This window comes from Salvelinus alpinus, chromosome 31, assembly GCF_045679555.1.
Source record: "Salvelinus alpinus chromosome 31, SLU_Salpinus.1, whole genome shotgun sequence".
Taxonomy (NCBI): domain Eukaryota; kingdom Metazoa; phylum Chordata; class Actinopteri; order Salmoniformes; family Salmonidae; genus Salvelinus; species Salvelinus alpinus.
In genome coordinates this window covers 6,446,129-6,466,579 of record NC_092116.1, presented here as the reverse complement: position 1 = coordinate 6,466,579, position 20,451 = coordinate 6,446,129, and the positions used below count along the sequence as shown (strand labels likewise).

General features: G+C 42.9%; 1 protein-coding gene across 4 annotated transcripts in view; it reads left to right on the top strand.

The window, feature by feature from the left end:
* Positions 1–419: 419 nt before the first annotated feature.
* Positions 420–20,451, top strand: part of LOC139561201 (reticulon-3-like) — a 35,085-nt gene continuing 15,053 nt past the window's right edge. The window contains exons 1-3 of one of the 4 annotated variants that reach the window (XM_071378150.1): positions 437–744; positions 7,365–7,412; positions 16,993–19,590. In XM_071378150.1, coding sequence (XP_071234251.1) covers positions 648–744; positions 7,365–7,412; positions 16,993–19,590 — 2,743 coding nt within the window. In that variant the 5' untranslated portion in view covers positions 437–647. Of the gene's footprint in view, positions 745–1,421; positions 1,471–7,364; positions 7,413–16,992; positions 19,591–20,451 lie in introns of those variants that run through there. The other 3 variants (XM_071378151.1, XM_071378152.1, XM_071378153.1) reach the window with 3 other exon arrangements.

Below are 20,451 nucleotides of genomic sequence, written 5' to 3'. Positions count from 1 at the left end.
CTACCGGCAATAATGATGATAGTTGCTCAATGAAACGCAATTTTTTTTGATAAGTAGGCTACCTAACATATTTTGACATTATTAAGCTTGAAAAGCTGGTGAATAGCAAATTGAACAGCTACTTCCCGGGCTTAAAGGAGAATCACCATATTCAACGTCTCATGTAAGGCCAGAATCTGGTTCAGTTTATAACTACAACTAGTTAAGTCGAACATTTCCTAGTTCCGACTAGCACTTGAACGCGGCATATAACACGCTGTTGCCCTGAAACGCGAGAAAATGTTGGGTATTGCCCTTTAAATGAGCCAATGGCAAATATCAATCTCGGGTACATTCATTCGCCAAACAGTTTGTAACTAAAACTAGAGTTTCTATTGGACAATTTTAGGTAGGTCCCTCCCCGTATCGTTCCGTTTTGCAACAGAATTGGCGGAATGAATACACTCCTTGTTTTGCTCTCTCGATCAGTCCTCAACCATACAGTGCCCTCCATCCACACAGTGCGCGTGAAGGTGTACAGGCTCGGTGACACTGCGTCCAGGTCTTGGGGAATACGAGGCAAGTTGGAAGAAGACATTTTAAGGACAGCAATAATACACAACAAATTCTCGCCGCCACCGTGCAGAATATTTTGAAATTATAGTAAAATGGCAGATCCAATGACCCAGTTCGACCAGATATCATCGTCGCAGGGGCTGGCCGATGGACAAAACTCTGTTGCGGCCAAAGACTCAAAAATGTCTGGTAAGAGAAAGCTGTACCTAATTCAACGGAAACGTTGAAATGGTCAACATAGACATGGTGTTTTAAACTTTCAATAACACAGGTGCTTTGAGATAAAGTAGCCCGTAGCTTTAATGGCAGACCGTCAAAACCACAATTTTTTTAGGTCCGTAAAAGGGACTTAAATGAAAATACTTGCACTTATTTTTTCGTTTGTTATGCAGACTTATATTGGCATCTTCCCTGTAGACACTTGAAATGGTAAAGTTGTTGAAGAGGGACAAGTGCAGGCCTTGTAAGCAGATATGAGGCAATTTTCTTCATTGTGGGCGTTAAAAGGGTGTTAGCCTAAATGCTCTATTAGAAATTCTGCTAGACCAGTAAGCACCCATCGCCCGTTATGGAATCGAACGATATTACACTGACGAGAAATTGTTCAAAAACACAGATAGTTGGCTTGAGAAACACGCACCACGATTGGATGGAACACTAAACCAGTCTCCCGCTGGTTGCAAGGCTTCGGGGGCTGTCTTTTGTGTGCTTTGTCAACGTCCCCTCCAACCTCTACTTTGACCTAACTTTTTATTTAGTATCAGACAAGGGAGCAGAACATGGTGACACATTTTACTCCCTAGTTGGCCCGCGGTGAAATGGCTACATGTTGCGGCGACGGTAATCTGCACTGCAGATGCATTGTTACTGGGAAACGGCAAATGAAGGGAGGACCTCCAAATCGTCTCGGCATTGGTAAACAAACCCATGCGAGAAGATTAGTGTTTCACAGTCCAATCCCTCTCATTCGTTACAATGATGCATTTATTCTATGGTCTGCTTTTCTTTTCTTTAATCCTAGAATGTGTAGCCTACTGTAGGTTTTATGGCGTGTTCTAAACAACGGGAAACTGGGAAATCTCTGATTTCCTACTAAAGTGCGTTCACTTATCGGAGATTTCCGAGTATTTAGTTGTTTTGAACTCGGCATATTACCATGTCTTGTTTTGATGTCATGTCTATTCTAATACAGCAAACATTCGCTAGCTATCTTTGGAACCAACAACTGTAACGATGTATTTGAGACAAGTTCAAATGTATTTATGTTTTCAATAAACACTCAGAGACTAAATATAGTTTACATGTCAACGGTCTAAGCCAACCGTCTTTTTTGCCCCATAGTTGCGCACGCGCCTGTATTTTTTTTCTTCCAGCACTGAGCAAATTTCACGTCTGCTGAGCTTGAACGTTGAATGTTAACTGTGAACACTGAGGGTGTACCCGCGTTAAATTACAATTTTAAGTGGCCAGGAAGGCTACTGTGGCTATTTGATCGTAATGGGGGCCTACCAGAGTGGCCTACAATGGAGAAAATCCATCCCATAACATTTTAACATGGAAATAGAACAGCTATCTTTCAGCCAATGTGTGGTATTCAATGTAGGCCTACATTCCATGGGACTTTTGAAAAACACACGCAGGGCTTGACATTAACCCGTTTATCCACTTGTCCTTTAGACAAGGAGGTGACTGAACATATTGTTGTGTTTGATACAAGAAACCATTTTACAAAATAAAATTCAATATTATTCCCATACCATTATTACAGAAAATCAGACAAATTATACTACCCCCATAGCTTATTCAAGCCTGTCTCAAAATACAACACTGCCCCTTTAAGACAAAAACAATCTACCTGACACGTTTTTCAAAGATGTCTTGAAATGTACATGTTTTGTGCTTTTGTAGGGAGCAATCACTCCCCTATTGCTGACTACAAATGATCTATAACTGGGCTAAGAACTCATTAACTGGCAAAGGATATGAACAAAATGTGCACCCGTGGCTACATGCAGCTCTCGCTTTGATCTCAAAATAAGCGCATCTACTCACGACCGCTCATGCTGTAAACACAGTCCAGTTCAAAGTAAATGGCACAGATCCATACATGGCAATGGTCTATTTGCATATAGGCCTCCTGCAGCTGTGATTGTTTATGCCACACCGGTCTGTATAGAGTACGGGCTGAGTCATGTGTATCATTGTAATAGAATCCTACTCCGATGCGTTCTGCCTACATCAGAATCTCTTGCATAATTTGTTTTGTTTGGGTATGTTGCATTGAAAGTGAGTATTGCGTTGATTTGATCACAATTGCCACAGTGAAGGGAAACGTTGATGGTGTTAACAGGGAAAACTTTAGAACAGTGGTCACCAACCTTTTCTGAGTCAAGATCACTTTCTGAGTCAAATTGCAAGCTGATATCTACTGCTCAGATTTTCTTTTTACATGACTTAAAAAATGTAAGCCTATGCAACATTAACCAATTATAAACACTACTGTAGCAATGAGGTTTGTGCAGTAAGCTATAGGCCCAATACATTATCACCACATGTTGGCTTCGCTTAAATTGCCCTGCCATTGCATTGTTATTTGGGCCATTTAAAAAATATATATTTCAAAATTTGCGGTAGGCTATATGATCACACCGATAATAGATCTGTTGTTGTATTACTTGTGAGGCACAGCTGAGTGAGCATACATTTAAATAATTCACTTTTTATTTTTATTTTACTGGGCTGATGATGCCTACGTCTGATGGTCAGTTTCAGAGGAAGGAGAGAGCAGCAGGCTGAGGGTCCGCCTCTCACCGTCCCTCCGCTCTCCCTTTCCTCCACAGACGCTGACCAAAAAGGGACACCTTCCAACTGATGGCGAAACTCGTGTTGCACCTCATTGTTTCTGCCTCATGCACAAATGCACGTTGTTACTCCTATGAACAGAGAAACTGAAATATTTCTCAATATTAAAAAAGACCAAAGTTGCTAATAATAACAACAACAACGCAAGCCTATCAATAGACTTTCCTACTCATTCATTACTGCTGCAGTGCTTCTTGTAGCCCTGAGTGGAAATAGGAAGAACGTGTATTTTATGGCTTATAAAAGTGTACTAAGTGCTGAGTAAGAACTTAAACATTCACTCACTCATAAAAACAGCAGCTCTTTGTTTTATTTGTTGACAGTTTCTCTCTAGTCGTGGTTTTAAACGTTTTGAAATCTCACAGTATCAACTTTGCTGTAGCTTTCTTTTATGCCTTCTACGTTACTGCAGACACGGTAATCTGAGCCACCCGATTGGCCAGCGGTAGGGCACTTGATTTGCTCCCCCTGGCCCAGTGGGAAGGCAGAGTTTGTACCTTCAGACACATGAAATGGTTCAAAATGGCAACAGTGTGCCTACCCGGCACGCAGGGCAGCTGAATCCGGTGCACCTACTGCTAACAGCCCAGACTAATAATGGGAAAAAAGGCTTTATCTTAGGTTTTTAACAGAAATGTTTGGCAATCGACTAGGAATGTCTTGGAGATCGACCAGTCGATCACGACCGAACGCTTGGTGACCACTGCTCTGAACTTAACTCAACTTTCTAATCTCGTGCTTCTCTCCGTGGGCTGATCATTCTTCTGCGCAGCAGTCCTGGGGGAGCTACGCGGCCATCTCGGGCTACTGTGCACCCGTGCAGCTTACAGCGAACATTGCCGTCTAGGCCCATATGATGAAAAGAAATGGACACTCTTGCCTCTGCAACGATCTTCAAACTGACAGCTTATTGGTCATTAGGGAGGGGCATTTGAAATCGATTTAATTTATATATTCAGCTAACCATGTCTTACAAGCATCCGTTAATAACAAACCTCGTTTTAAATATAGTTTACTGTATATAATTTAAAAGCCATGCTGAAAAGAGTACGTTAGTTGTTATGTTACAACAAAGGTATTTACTAACCAATACATGTTTCAACGGGGAGAATAATAATTCATTTTATTCTGTTTTGAAAGTGTAACTAAGGTTTTGAGCAATTCTCCAAGAAATTGGCATTGCCTTCGCATTTTTCTGAAGTAAATCCTTCAAAAACCAAATGTTCACGTGTTCTTTCATTTCACCCCAGTCATGCGGAAGTCTCTTGCTGACTTATCGGTGCCATTTTCCTCCTTACCTCGGCTGTATGATCAGGCAATGATGACACCAAAGATGTCACTGGACCCTTGCCGCTACTGTCATACAGTTTCAGATGTCACATGGCTGAGTTAACACAGCACCCAGTCTAGAGGAATCCAAATGGAACTATATAAATCTACTGAATCCAGCAGAGTATTCAGCTGAATGCAATACGGCCCAGACCAGGGTAGTGCTGTGTTATTCATTGGGTCCTTTACTTTGGTATCATACCATCTGTTGATGCCCAGTGTTGCACCAGACTGCTAGACCACTGGTCAGTCTCTCTTAGGCCTAGTACTTCCTTCTCAACACATTTGAGTGGCATTTGTTGCACTGGTCACTAAGGAAGTGACCAGAGAGATCTTAAGGCTCAAGATATCTTGCGTCTAAATTTGCATTGAGTCTGATTGTCAGGGTTGTTAAGTTCATGAAAAGCATCCCCTATTCTTTTCATGTCACTTTGACAAGGTGATTGTGCAAGCTCTGTCAATGGAACCGTTTATCTACGACAGCAGGCAGAATGCCATAGCTCTACTCTTAGACGGTACGGAAGAATTCGCGTTACAATGAGTTCTGAATGAGAAACGATATTCATGGTGTCAAACTCGTAATTGCTTGAGTCAGTGCTGTATTTCGTTTCTTCCTGCACTGCCAGTAAAACCAATGCAACTCTTGGAGAAACATTATTCAAACTCATCGATAAAGTAATTTTACCGGCCGCTATCAAAGCTAAACCCAGTGCTCTGCTGGCTCTCCGGTTTCATAGGCTATGCACATTTGATTGCGGTTCTGCACCTGTTTTCAATTAGAAAGACGGTCAAGGTCAGAGACAACGACGAGGTTTCTGTTTAGTTTGACAGACACGTGCACTTCCAAATGACACTAAATATACAGTAGTGACTAGGGAGTCCTTTTGGACCAGTGATCTAATCAGGTGAAATGTTGTATTTCCCTGAGTAGGGATTCAACATGCTGCTGATTTTTTATCTTGAGAGCGATAAAAGTACAGATACATGCTGAGGAATGATCTGGAATCTAGTCCTATGCAGTGAGGAGCATGCAGATATGGCCATAGTTTATGTGAGATAGTCTGGAGAGAACATGGGGTACTTTCGTCTCCCTTTCCCTCTGTGCCATTCTTGTTCTATCTCTGCTACTCATTTTCTCCCCCTCTCTGGGAGACTGCTGCTCTGCTCGGGAACAGACCATATCATCTCTAAGGTCAGTGAATCGGGCTGAGGCAGCAAACTGACCCCGGGGGGTATTTGAGTGTCATGTCTTGGCTCTCCTCGGGAAGGGACAGAAATGGCTGGCGTGACTGGGATGCCATGTTAGGGCCTCCTCCAGTTCCGTATCATCGGCCCTCGGGCATAGTCCGACATCCAGATCTAGTAGTAGAGTATAGGGCTGCGTAGTGCCAAAGCAGGTTCTCTTCCTACTCAGGTCAGCTGCCCGTGATAGATTTATCACACGGCTGAAAGTGTTGAAAACATGAGCTATATGAAGCTATGTTTAAACCTTGTCTAGAGCCATGGTCCAAGTCTGTAAAAAGGCAACAAAAAATGTGCCTTGTTTCTCTTGCATAGATCTTCTTAGATAAGTGACATTTTGAGGATGGCCTTTTGTGGACGCTTCGGTCTGAAGTGGTTCTTGCAATGGTTTCGGGCCATTTGGAAATGTCAGCGAAAGAAGAAGAATGTTGACTCATCTCTGATTGTGGGAAAGAATGAAGGTGTGTCATAGGTAGGATTAACGTGTCTGGGCGAGTCTTTTAACAAAGGACTGCTGTACAGCAAGAGTTCGCCAACCTGCCCAGCCAGTCTCTGATGTGATTTCAGTTTGGGCGACCAAATTGCTTCTTGATCATCCAGCTCATGAACTTTACATACCATCCCACTCACGGCTGAGAAAATTCCCCAGAAAGTCTCCCCTCGGTGTTCCCGAACCGTGACATGTGTGAGAAGGAAAGAGCAAAGCCGTGCACTTCTTGTTAGTTTGATATTCAAGGAAGCTGTTTGATGGTAATGGTGCTCTACAAAGGCTGTTCTTGTTCATCAAGATCACATGAGATTCAGAAGTGAGGCAGAAAATTTGATCACTCTCTGCATAATTGCCATCAAGTGAGTGCAGTGTTGCTGCTTGGTTGGCATCGGGTGTCGTAAACCACGGGAGAAATATGTGCACATTGCAAATAAATTGCGTGGAAAATGCCATATAATTGCCTGTTATAGAATGCGTTGTCGGAAGCATCGTTGTTATTTGTGTGTAGTAAAATAGAATTTGTGTTTGTCATAGTTTGTTGTTGGTCATATCGCTGTTATTGTCTTCTCTTTGCCTGCATAGGAAAAGTTAAGTGCATGGATTAAATTGATTCTAGGTGTTTATTGGTAGTAAATTTGTGGACGCTAACAGTTGCATGGGGTTAGAGTATATTAGTAGATTTTTCACTGTAGTTTCTGACACTAAGTTTATAGAGCATATTGTACAGTTATAAGGTTGGATAGTGGAAGCCCCACCAGGCATCCAGTTAATCAATGTTTTTGTTAATGTTTAAAATTGGGCAGGGTGGGTACGGGTTGTTATGGAGATGGGAGTTATTTTCTGCCACTGTAGGATGTTCATTATTCTGTCCTTTTTATTTTTTCAGATTCCTTTCTTTCCTCTTCGCCTGTATCTCTCATTCAGTCTCCGCAAGGCAAGTGTATGGTTCTCTTACGGTGCTCGCCTGCTGTCCTCTATCCTCCCTCTCTCTTTCTCTGTCCTTTTCTTCTGCTCGGCTGCCACTGTAATGCCTTCCATCCCTCTCTCTAGTGCCCCTCTCCTCCTCTAGGCCAGACCAGACCAAGAACTTCATACTAGAGGCCTGCAAAGAAACCTGCAACCTATCATCCCCTACTCCGCAATCGTCAACCAACCCCCACCCCGCTCCTTCCCTCTAGGAGCCCTGTAACGTCATCCCATCTGTTTCCTATGCTGCTGACCCTCTGCTGCCTGCACTAATTGCAATTTAGCAGGGCAGCAAGGCCCATCCCGCTTTCAACAGTGTCTGACAGTTGGAATTTTAACCCCCCCCCCCCCCCAACTGGAGGCATGAAATACTCAATTAATAGCAGCGAAATGGCTAACCCCATAGCCCCTGACTGACACCGATGGTGCATGTCAAGGGAGAATCACTGTTTTTAGGGTTTGAGTTCAGGCTTAAAAACGTTTTAATCTCTGTTGCCAGAGGAAACATCTCTTCGGGCATACATGTAATGTACCCAACCTAGGTACTATATTGTCTACAGTATATAGGCTAGACACAGCCGGATACGTGATGGTGATTAATCCACAGGTCTAATTGTTATGTACAGAAAATTAGTAAGCCATCTATTGATGGTGTAGTGCTACAGTACGTTGATTCCCAATGGAATGTATTGACATTCCCAATTTGGAATAGAGCCGTTCTCAATGGAATAGATTGGAATTTCGATCGGAATAAATTGGCATCAAACACTTGAAAAGGGTGACCTAGAGTACCGTTATGTACTCAAACAAGCAATACAGTGAAGAAGATCATGTTTCAAATTAGTTTAGTCATTCCCCCAAGCTCTCGTACTCCCCTCCAAAAGCAACCTGCTCTGTTTTTACCCCATCAGAAAACTGACAAGACCTAGAAATCAAAGATGTGGGAAAAAACGTCTCCACTCCCCACTGTATAACAGCAAGCTGATCCATTTCCAGTCTTTACTGCCTGCTCTGTCACATTATTTAGGTCAACGGCACTGTAGGTCCAAGATAATCCCAAGATTGCCACTTATTTTAAGAAAGCAGAGAGAAGTTCAAGATCACTTTGTGTGCGGGAGGAGCTAGAACTCTAAAAATGGATCAGGTTGGTTGTCCCAGGGGACCCTAGCTGTCCTTGGATAGATGGCCCCTTCCCTCCAGGCCTTAGGCCCTATCTCTAGAAGCCCCCCTCCCCATCCATCCCGCCCCAGTACCATCACCGGCACTGGAGGATGAGAAGCACTGTGAAGGGATCCACTCCACTCACTGCTCTATGCCTTCTCCAGGCCGGGGTCTGAGCCCTGGACCCTGGCTGCCCGCTGTCCCACCACCTCTGCTCTATGCCTTCTCCAGGCCGGGGTCTGAGCCCTGGACCCTGACTGCCCGCTGTACCACCACCTCTGCTTATTGCTTCTTATGCTTTTTGCATGTGACCTCTGCTGGAGCCAAAAAGTAGGTTTTCTTTTATGGTTTCATTGTTTAGATGTTGTTCTTTTGATTTTATCTCTTGATTTGGCTTTTTTGGGTTTCTTTTCTACAACACAATTTTGTAGTATTTATAATAATACAGTGTGTTTGTAGGCCTAGGAAGTAACCTAAAGAATGAATAGTATAGAGATTATTAAACCCCCGACTAGATGGGCAGAAACTGAAAATCTATCCTATGTAGTGCTAGGATATTCACACAGTCAAAGAGTGAGCTAATCACACAGTGAGGGAGATGGGCCTTGGGACCTATTCCCTTCATCACTAATTGGATATGACAGGGCTGTACCCAATGGAATTTGATCTCTTATCATTATGTGATTCCTCTGCAGCAAAAATATTTGGCTGGATTCAGACTTTTTTGGCGAATGCTTAACAATAACAGATTGTAGGCCTACCACCACGGGATTTGATGCACACGTGGAATGTGACTTAGAGGCACAATATCCTCTTGCCTTGAAGTGCGTATGTAACATGCCGTTCTGGTCCTTATAAAGATATCTAACTTTTGCTTGACGAGAGGCAAACGTGCATCCTAGCTAAGATGGAATCCTTAATGGAATTACTGGAAGACTGTCTTATCAAGTAAACAATTTGACTCCTTCCCATAGTGTCAAAATTATTGAGGTGATTGAGACTTTCTCATCGTGAAGAAGCACATCCCTTTTAAGTTGCTTTCCTAGGCATATTATGAGATGTGAGATGTTGGTTGGCCTGTGCCAATGATTGTCTATTATATTGACAAATAGTCAAGTGACCGCTCTAACGATGGAAATGCATGTCCTCAAAAATGGAAGGCAGGCGGGAGGAGACGATATCAGGTTGGACCATTCTAGCCAACGGGAGGGCAGATAAGCGTGTGAACAACAGGCCATAAGAGATATAGGACTCATCTTTGACAGCATCTCCATTTTAAAGTAGTCAATCGTGATTATTGGAGCAGTTGCTTGGGACATCTTGTGACTATGTATGGTCCTTGTCCCGGTCCAACTCTAATCTCCATTTTAAAGCAGTTCATTTTCTTTTTCATTGGCCTATTGCTAACCAACTAATAGGAATCCCCATCCAGTTGACTACTTTAAAATAGTGGAAGCCCTCAATGGCAATTTCCATGCTAAAACGGGTTATAGAAAGTGAGGACACAATCGTGGATGTCTCTGACAACAGGCACAATGGCAATATAGTTGTAATTTTCAAAGTTGCCGAAATGCCATTCACTTATCAGTGCATTCGTAACAACCTAACATTATGAAACATCTATTCGGTCAAATAAGCCTTGCGTAGAAAATTAGAAATAAAGCGGTTTGTTGACCAAATTCGACACTGTCAATGACATCCTTACAAAAATTCCTCACTTCGTGGCCTTAATTTCATGGACAGATTTTGGGCAGAGTAAAAACCTCTCACTTTGCCTCTTCAGCTCTGCCTCTGCTCAACAGTCCATTAAAATGGGGATTAGTACTGAAAGTGTCCCTTTTTGAAGCCCACACACTTTAACACTCTCACTCAACTCCAATGACTATGGGGAGTAGATTGCGTAAGAGGAGTGAGGCGTGGAAGTTCAGTGATGCTCTCATTTGAGGATGAATGAGTATTACAAAACAGTTCAAGTGGGTGACGATAGATAAAACTCCCCTTTGACAGTGTTTCTTATGAAGTGTTTTGGGTCGTGTTATTAGGGATTACAAAATACTACAGATAACTCGTTGATGTAAGTTATTGAGTAGGCTAGTTTATGAAATGTACGGTCACATTTAATATGAAATGAAAACACCATTGATTTGTTCTTCTGTCATACCTTTTTGACTAATTCGTATTAATGTCCAGTCTGGTTTTTATAGCTGCCAATTCTCCATGTTCGCTTGTCGCCCTGTGTTGAAATTGACAGGGGCGGACCATGGGACTGAAAAGGGATCATGTGATTATTGCAGACTATGTATGTATGCCCCCCGCCCCAGGATACCTGTGGCACTCTGTCATTGGAGGGGGATCCTTGTTCCAGTCCAATTCTAATGTCACCTCTGCTCTGGCATGAGGAGATTGCGGCGGGTTAGCTCGCTTAGTGACGTGATTGACAGACAGACGCACAGGCGGGACATCATTATTTAGGAAGCCTCCCCACACCAGGGGCATTGTCCAGCTTTTTCTCTGTGTTGTGTTAGCTGGGTGTTTAGAAAATCTGGCTGCGTTTTACAGGCAGACGAATTCTGATCTTAGTTCTACTAATTGGTCGTTTGACCAATCACATCAGATATTTTCACATCAGATCTTTTCAGAGCTGATCTGATTGGTCAAAATACCAATTAGTGAAAAAAAAAGACCATAATTAGCCTGCCTGTGTAAACGTAGCATTTGCGGTTCAGTTACATCTTCCTGTTGATTTAACAGATAGCAGGGTAGACAGAGGCCAGTAGAGTGCAAGTTACAGCCATGAAAGTTGGCCCATAGGCCCTCCTCTGCGAATGAGACGAGTCCTGTAAATCAATTACGTTTTACATTCATTCCGCATTCTATTCGTTATATTTCTTGCTCTAATGCTTGTATACATTCCAGGGATGAGTCATTCAAGTACATTAAAGATATTGGATCTGCGTTAAACTGCTTGATTAATATCGTACCTAATTTACAAGATTGAGGTACGATGCATTAACATGATTATTATAATGAGCTCTGCATTACATTACTTACTTACATACATACATCTGCAGTATTAAAGACATCAGGAAGTGTATTCCCCTTGGTATGTAGGCCTAAAGAGGTTGTGTTAAAATGGGAGCCACAGCTCATGGGTAAAGGATGTACAGTGGGTCCATAATTATTGGCACCCTTGATAAAGATGAGAAAAAATTAAATTATACAAATACTGAGCTATGGTGTATGCTAAAAACAATTAGGAAATATAATTTTTTACTAATACAATTGCTCAGGGAAAAATACAATACCGGTCAAAAGTTTGGACACACTTTCAAGGGTTTTTCTTTATTTGTACTATTTTCTACATTGTACAACAATTGTGAAGACATCAAAACTATGAAATAACACACATGGAATCATTTAGTAACCAAAAAAGTGTTAAACAAATCAAAATATATTTTATATTTGAGATTCTTCAAAGTAGCCAGCCTTTGCCTTGATGACAGCTTTGCACACTCTTGGCATTCTCTCAACCAGATTCACCTGGAATGCTTTTCTAACAGTCTTGAAGGAGTTCCCACATATGCTGAGCACTTGTTGGCTGCTTTTCCTTCACTCTGTTAAGTGTGCCTTGAATATAAATCCAATTTTATTTGTCACCAAATACAACAGGTGTAGACCTTACCGTGAAATGCTTACTTACAAACCCTTACCCAACAGTGCAGTAGAGTTAAGAAAATATTTACTAAATAAAAGTAACACAGTAGAATTACATAACAATAACAAGGCTATATACAGGGGGCACCGGTCCCTGAGTAAATGTACGGGGGTACAGGTTAGTCAAGGTAATGTGTACATGTAGGTAGGGGTAAAGGGACTATGCATAGATGATAAACAGTGAGTAGCAGCAGTGTAAAAACAAATTGGGGGGGGGTCAATATAAATAGTCTGGGTGGCTACTTGATTAATTGTTCAGCTGTTTTTATAGCTTGGGGGTAGAAGCTGTTAAGAAGCCTTTTGGACCTAGACTTAGTGCTCCAGTACTGCTTGCCGTGTGGTAGCAGAGAGAACAGACTGGAGTCTTTGACAATTTTTTGGGGCCTTCCTCTGACACAACCTGGTATATAGGTCCTGGATTGCAGGAAGCTTTGCCCCAGTGATGTATTGAGCCGTACGCACTACCCTCTGGAGCGCCTTACAGTCAGATACTAAGCAATTGCCACAACAGGCGGTGATGCAACCGGTCAGGATGCTCTCGATGGTGCAGCTGTAAAACCTTTTGAGGATCTGGGGACCCATGCTAAAAATAAATAAATCACAGACAGTGTCTCCAACAAAGCACCATCACACCACCTCCTCCATGCTTTACAGTGGGAACCACACATGCATAGATCATCTGATCACCTACTCTGCATCACACAAAGACATGGCGGTTGGACCTATTCGGTAAAAGACCATCTTCTGTATACCACCCCTACCTTGTCACAACACAACTGATTGGCTCAAATGCATTAAGAAGGAAAGAAATTCCACAAATTAACTTTTAACAAGGCACACCTATTAATTGAAATGCATTCCAGGTGACTACCTCGTGAAGCTACTTGGGAGAATGCCAAGAGTGTGCAAAGCTGTCAAGGCAAAGGGTTGCTACTTTGAAGAATCTCAAATATAAAATATATTTTGATTTTGTTTAACACTTTTTTAGGTTACTACATGAGTCCATATATGTTATTTCATAGTTTTGATGACTTCACTATTATTGTACAATGTAGAAAATAGTAAAAAAATAAAGAAAAACCCTTGAATGAGTAGGTGTGTCCAAACTTTTTGACTGATACTGTATGTTTAACAGGTAATAAAAATGAATCTAAAAAAGATATGGGTCAAAATGATTGCCAAACCTGTTTTCAATACGCCAGCACCCTACCCTTCCGAGGATAACGACACTGAGCCTTTCTCTAAAATGTTTCATGAAATTAGAGAACACATTGGGAGGGATCTTAGACCATTCCTTCATACAGAACCTTTCCAGATCCTTGAGAACCTTTTGTCTGCACTTATGGACTGCCCTCTTCAACTCAAACCACAGCACCGCCTTGATTTTGGTAAACGTCATTGGCACTTGGATTGAAACCAGTTCTATGATCAGATGACATGAAAATAGAGCTCTTTGGCCACGCACACCAGTGGTGTGTTTGGAAAACAGAAGCAAATGCAGAATAGTACCACATACCTACAGTAAAATATGGTGGTGTATCTTTTATGTTACGGGATATTTTATTTCCACTGGTCCTGGAGCCCTTGTTAAGGTCAATGGCATCATTAACTATTTTTAGCCAAAAACCTGGTTGTCTCTGCAAGGAGGCTGACTCTTGGATGCAAGTGACTCTTCCAGCAAGACGACAACCCCAAGCACTAATCAAAATCCACAAAGAAATGGCTAATTAAACACAAAATCAATATTTTGCAAGGGCCATCTCAGTATCCGGACTTGAACCCCATTTGAATACCTGTAGCTTGAAATGAAGTAGGCAGGCCATAAGCGCAGACGAAGATAAAGCATTTTTGTATTTAACTAGGCAAGTCAGTTAAGAACAAATTCTTATTTACAATGCCGGACGAACCTGGGCCAATTGTGTGCCGCCCTTTGGGACTCCCAATCACGGCAGAATGTGATAAAGCCTGGAATCGAACCAGGGACTGTAGTGACACGTCTTGCACTGAGATGCAGTGCCTTAGACCACTGCTCCGCTCTTAAATCGGGTTATTAAGGATCTGGAAAGATTCTGTGTGGAGGAATGGTCTAAGATCCTAACCAACGTGTCCTCCAATTTCCTAAAACATTTTAGAAAAAGGCTTGTTATCCTCGCAAGGGGGGAGGGTGCTAGTAATGAAAACTGGCGTTTGCTGTGAACACTGAGGGTGTACCCGCTTTAAGTTACAGTTTTAACAGTGGCCATGTAGGCTACTGTGGCTATTTTGATCATAATGTAGGCCTACCAGAGTGGCTTACAATCAAAAACAATGGATAAAATCCATCCCATAACATTTTAACATGGAAATAGCTGTTCTATCATTCAGCCAATGTGTGGTGTTCAATGTAGGCCTACATTCCATTAGACTTTTGAAAAACACTTGCAGGGCTTGACATTAACCTGTACCTGAAACCTAACCTGAAAATGTGTTTGTTTGATGAAAGATACAACTTAACAAAATAAAATACATTATTATTCCCATACCATTATTACAGTGAATCAGACAAATTATGCTACCTTCTGCCTATTGGCTACTTAGCTTATTCAAGCCTGTCTCAAAATACAACACTGCCCCTTTAAACAAAAAACATCTCTTTGCCTGACTCGCTTTTCCTAGAAATGTACATGTTTTGTGCTCTTGTAGGTAGCAATCACCCCCCTATTGCTGACTACAAATGATCTATAACTGGGATAATAACTGAACAAAATGTGCACACGTGGCTACATGCATCTCTTGCTTTGACCTCAAAACTCAGGACCACAGGTGTAAAAACATTACAGTTTAAAGTAAATGGCACAGATCCATATATGGCAATGGTTAATTTGCATATAGGTGTACTGCAGCTCTGATTGGTTATGCCACACGTTCTGTGGAGAGTGCGGCTGAGTAGTGCGCAATAGAATCTTACTCAGATGTGACGAACTCTCTTGCATAGTTCATTTTTGTTTCGGTATGTTGCGTTGATTCGATCCCAATTGCCACAGTAAAGAGAAACGTTTATAGTATTAACTAATAGGGACCAATCTAGAAAGTTGAGTGAAGTTTAATCTCGTACCTCTCTATGGGCTGTAATTATTCTACAAGGCAGTCCCGGGCTATTGCGCTCCTGCGCAGAGTTTAGAGGGCACATTGGTGCCAATCATTTTGACCCGTCTTTTTTAGATCTTTTTTTTCTTGTTTTAAGGGCAACTCCACCACTTTTCAACCTTATTTTCATTATGTCAGCACAATACCAGTTTGTACATATGTGAAAACGGCGCATTTTTATGTTTTGTCGAAAAAGAACCCGATGACCTCATCAAAAGCTGAAACATTTTAAAAACAGTGATTTTTTTTCTTCTTCCAAATACAATGAAATTTGCTGTGACGTGGGGCGCAAGAAAATACCGTTCCTCTGGCTAGAAACTCATTGCAGGGTTTTGAAAAACAACATTTTTCTTACTTTTAATCCTGCCGTGTGATGTCACGGAGAAGCATTATTTTAGGGCCGTTCTTAACTTTTTCACCACAGATCATAGAAATGCGCCATTTTCACATATCTAGACACTGGTATTGTGCTGGAGATCATGAATATGAGGTTGAAAAGTGGCGGTATTGCCCTTAAAAAAATATCTTCCTCTGAGCAACTGTATAATATAATTTCCCAATTTTTGGGGAGCATACAATATAGCTCAGTATTGGTATTATTTAATACCTTCTTTTTTTTTTTGCTCAAATTTATCAAGGGTGCCAATAATTATGGAACCCACTGTATGTGTTAATTAGGCCATTATGGAAATAGTGTAATATCATTTAACTCTTTTATACCAGGCTGCAGTCACTTAACCCTAGTCTCTGACCCATAAATTGCCTTGCGAGTTCAAACAAGGAGTGTTTATCCTATGTGACCTTTGCTTCCGGACTTGTCTTCCAGGCACGTTTTATATCTCGTCCCCGTTGTGTCACATTCAGTTCTATGATATCATCCCTGTGGTCTTTTATGTTCTGGATATGTGAGATACTGCTCAACGGTTCTCATGAGATCATTGGTATAACCCAGATAGCGGAAGGAATGATGAGGGAAGAACATTTTGTGTATTAACCAATCTTGTTTCTTCAGATGTGACAACTTTGGGTGGTGAGTTGATAGGGCTGCCAGATAAACAGAGCGGTTTGTATGTTTTTTCAGTAATAAAGTGCCATGTATTTTGTAGAACATGTCAGACAGAGTACCTGATTAACAAAACCCCAGCCGTATTCTATATAGCTGTAAATATATGAATATACATTTAGATAAATGAATATACGACCACAGGGCACACAGTTGTATAACAGTATTGTTTACATATGCAATTTTGTTATTTTGTTTGGAGCTGCTTCATTTCGACCATGCAAGTCATTTCGAACGCTGCCTCATTGAAAATGCTCTTCAATGGCAACAACTTGAGATGTTAAGTCAGCATGCCGACTGACACACCCTCATCCATTGCTGCAGTTATACAGTGCCATGCAATGCATGACTGCTTGGGCTGCAACAAAATGGCCTCCGCCGGATATAACTGTAAGTGCATGGGAGTTTGAGTGTGTCTGTGATTTTTATTCCCTCCCTCCTTTCTCCCCCTTCCCCTCCTTACCTCTGTGCATGGCCGATGCAGACAAAAGAGTGGCGCTGGGCTCTGACAAGCCCTCCTCAGAAGCCGTGACCACCTCCCTTCGCTTCGCCGGGCCTTCTCAGTCCGGCTCGTTTTCGCCCGCTAACTATGGGAGCGAAGCATCATCAGGTCCGTCTGATGGAAAGGCTGATTCGCCAATCGTGACATCCCCCGTGTCTGAAAGGATAAAGGCACTGGAGGCCCTGGCAGCAAAGAAGGAGCCAGAGCCCAAGACGGATGGAGGCTTTCCTCACTTCAAAGAGCGCCACTATGAAAAGTCTCCTACTGAGGTGCCGGCAGAGACCACCTCACCCTTCCAGAAAAAAGGAGCCTCCACTGATCAGGATTCACCAGAATCTCCCTTTGAGGTCCTGGGAGAAGCACGACAAGGGAGTGATTTTGAAGATACCGCAGACTGGATGAGAGCTCACTTACCCCCTGTGCCTGACTTTGAGGACAAAGTAGATTCAAACAAAGATGCTCTTGTGTTAGAGAACGATGGCAGATCCCAGGATATAAAAGGGGAAGATAAAGCTATAACTAATGTTCCAGAGGCATTTGCGTGTGTCCCTGACGCTTTCATGGACTCTCCCATCGAAGGGCCTAAACTTAAAAATGTGTTCAAAGACCCAGCGCAGCAGTCTAGCGTTGAGGACGAATCTGAATTTGACCTGAGCTTCCTACCTACAGCATACATGACAGACACCCAAGGCCCATCTGACCTTGACTCTGAGCTCCCTGCCTCTCCTGCCTCTCCTGCCCCTCCTGCTGGTTTTAACTCTCCCTCACCACCCCCTCCCTCTGACTCAAAAGAGAAGGACTCAATGACCAAGCAGGCCCTATGGGGTGATGAGGTAGTCGAAGTCGACAGCTCCGGGGACTCTGATGACACTGTCATTGAGGATGCAGTCTCCATCCATGCCCCTTCCTTCCCTGCCCCCTCTTTGTCAAGTGATACTGCACCTGCCCCCAACCCCTCTGTTCCCTCTCTCCCTACCGAAGAAGAGGAAACTCCTCCAGCAAAGCAGCCAATGCAGGTCCCTACCATCAATGTTATTGAGACAGACGAGCCGAATTACAGCGATGAGGAGATGGAGATGGAAGTGGAGGAAGAGGAGGAGGAGGAAAGTTCTGAAGTTGTGAAAGACACCGAGAAAGAGGCACCAAAAACCCCTGAGCCACAACCAGATGTGACTAAAAAGGAATTCTCCAAAATTCCCCCCTTAGAATATGAGGGTTACTCTCCTCCCTCCTCTCCTGTCGACTCTGATGCTGAATACTCACCTAAACACAAGATCTTGAAATCTGAATGCGATACGGATAATCAAAAGACAACACTATCTAATGATGGGATGCAAGGTGCTGCTGTGTCAAAGAGCTCTAGTTCTGAGGTGTCACAAGCCCAGAAAGTTGAGTCTGATAAATCAAAGACCCCCAATGAGTCTAATGAAAAGTCTTCTCCGTCCACTGCCAAACCTTCTGAGAAAACCGCAGAGAACCTTTCAGACTTTACAGACTATGATGACGATGACTGGTCAACTGACGCACAAGAAATCTTAGTGAAGTCTAGCTCTGCTAACGTTACTTCTCAGGATCCTGAACTTCACCCCACATCCAAGTTTGAAGAGAACCCCAAGTCTGATATTAAACAAGATTATATGCAGACAGTTGAGCTTTCAAAATCCAACTACATGCAGGATGACACAATCCGTAAATACGACAGACAATCTTTTGAGGACGAAGAGGACGAAGACGCACTGGACGCCACGGATGACACCATTGAAAATAAAGAGCTGGACTTTGACACCGTACCAGAGCCTTCTCCCTCAGATCCAACCTCTCAGATCCATATCGGAACACTACTCCCTCAAAACAATGCAACTACCATGATCTCAGATTTTGAGAATCTCACCTCCATGGATGAAGATTCCTTCCCCAAGCCAGTCGGTGGCCAGCCATCTCCCAGGGAGTTTCCTAAAGATCCATTTTCCTCTTTCCAGAGCGAACTGCCTGGCAACACCATGGAGCCCAAGACTGAGAAGAAACCTAACGATGACATCATTGCAGATCGCATGGTCAACAGCAAGACTCTCCCACCACAGGAAGCTGTGGCGGAGAAGGACACTAAAGCAGGACACCATTCGCCAGACAATACCAGTGATCCAGAAAGCATTGAGCCGGACTGCTCGGTCTCTGGTGCCACGGACAGCTTCGTCGAGTTCATGAGGGAGTGCCTGAAGTCACGACAGGATGAAGATCCAGAAGACCTTCGTCAAGGTCTCACAGCCAAGGATGAGTGTCCTCCCTCCCAGTCCACACCAACCATGGTCATGGATCTGGAGCAGGAACACCTCACTATCAATGCCCTTAAAGAGTTGGGCAGCAGCCAAGAAGAGGAGGATGACCTTCAGTCTAGTATCAAGGCCTCTGAGGAATCCCAGTCTTCCTTCACCTCAACAACCTCCGACCATCCTGCTCCCCAAAACAAACCTACGTCCGACAGCGCGTATTCCAAAGAGGTAGAGGCCATCGACGTGTGGGTGGCCGAGGCCTACCACCTTGCAGAGCATGTCTTGGCAGCAATACTAACACACTTGTCAGGTAACATGCCTTCCCTCTGGGCTCTATGCCTGCTAACCTCACGCAAGCATAGCACAATGACCACACTCCTCTCTCTCACTTGCACCTTTCTCCTAGCATCTGGACCTCTTATTCGAAGTGTGAGTACACTAACTAAAAACACATGGTTGCATGTGTCTGAGAATTTTGATAACAGATTTTCGCATTTTTCCTTATACAGCGCCATGGCTGTATTACTTACACTACCAGTGAAAAGTTTGGACACACCTACTCATTCAAGGGTTTTTCTTTATTTTGACTATTTTCTACATTGTAGAATAATACTGAAGACATCAAAACTGAAATAACACATATGGAATCATGTAGTAACCAAAAAAGTGTTAGACAAATCAAAATATATTTTATATTTGAGATTCTTCAAAGTAGCCACCCTTTGTCTTGATGACAACTTTGCTATTGGCATTCTCTCAACCAGCTTCACCTGGAATGCTTTTTCAACAGTCTTGAAGGCGTTCCCACATATGCTGGGCACTGGTTGGCTTATTTTCCTTCACTCTGCAGGCCAACTCATCCCAAACCATTTCAATTGGGTTGAAGTCGGGTGATTGTGGAGGCCAGGTCATCTGATGCAGCACTCCATCACTGTCCTTCTTTGTAAAATAGCCCTTACATAGCCTGGAGGTGTGTTTTGGGTCCCACTAAGCACAAACCAGATGGGATGGTGTATCGCTGCAGAATGCTGTGGTAGCCATGCTGGTTAAGTCTGCCTTGAATTCTAGCAAAGCATCCCCACATCATCACATCTCGTCCTCCATGCTTCACGGTGGGAACCACACATGCGGAGATCATCCGTTCACCTACTCTGCGTCTCACAAAGACACA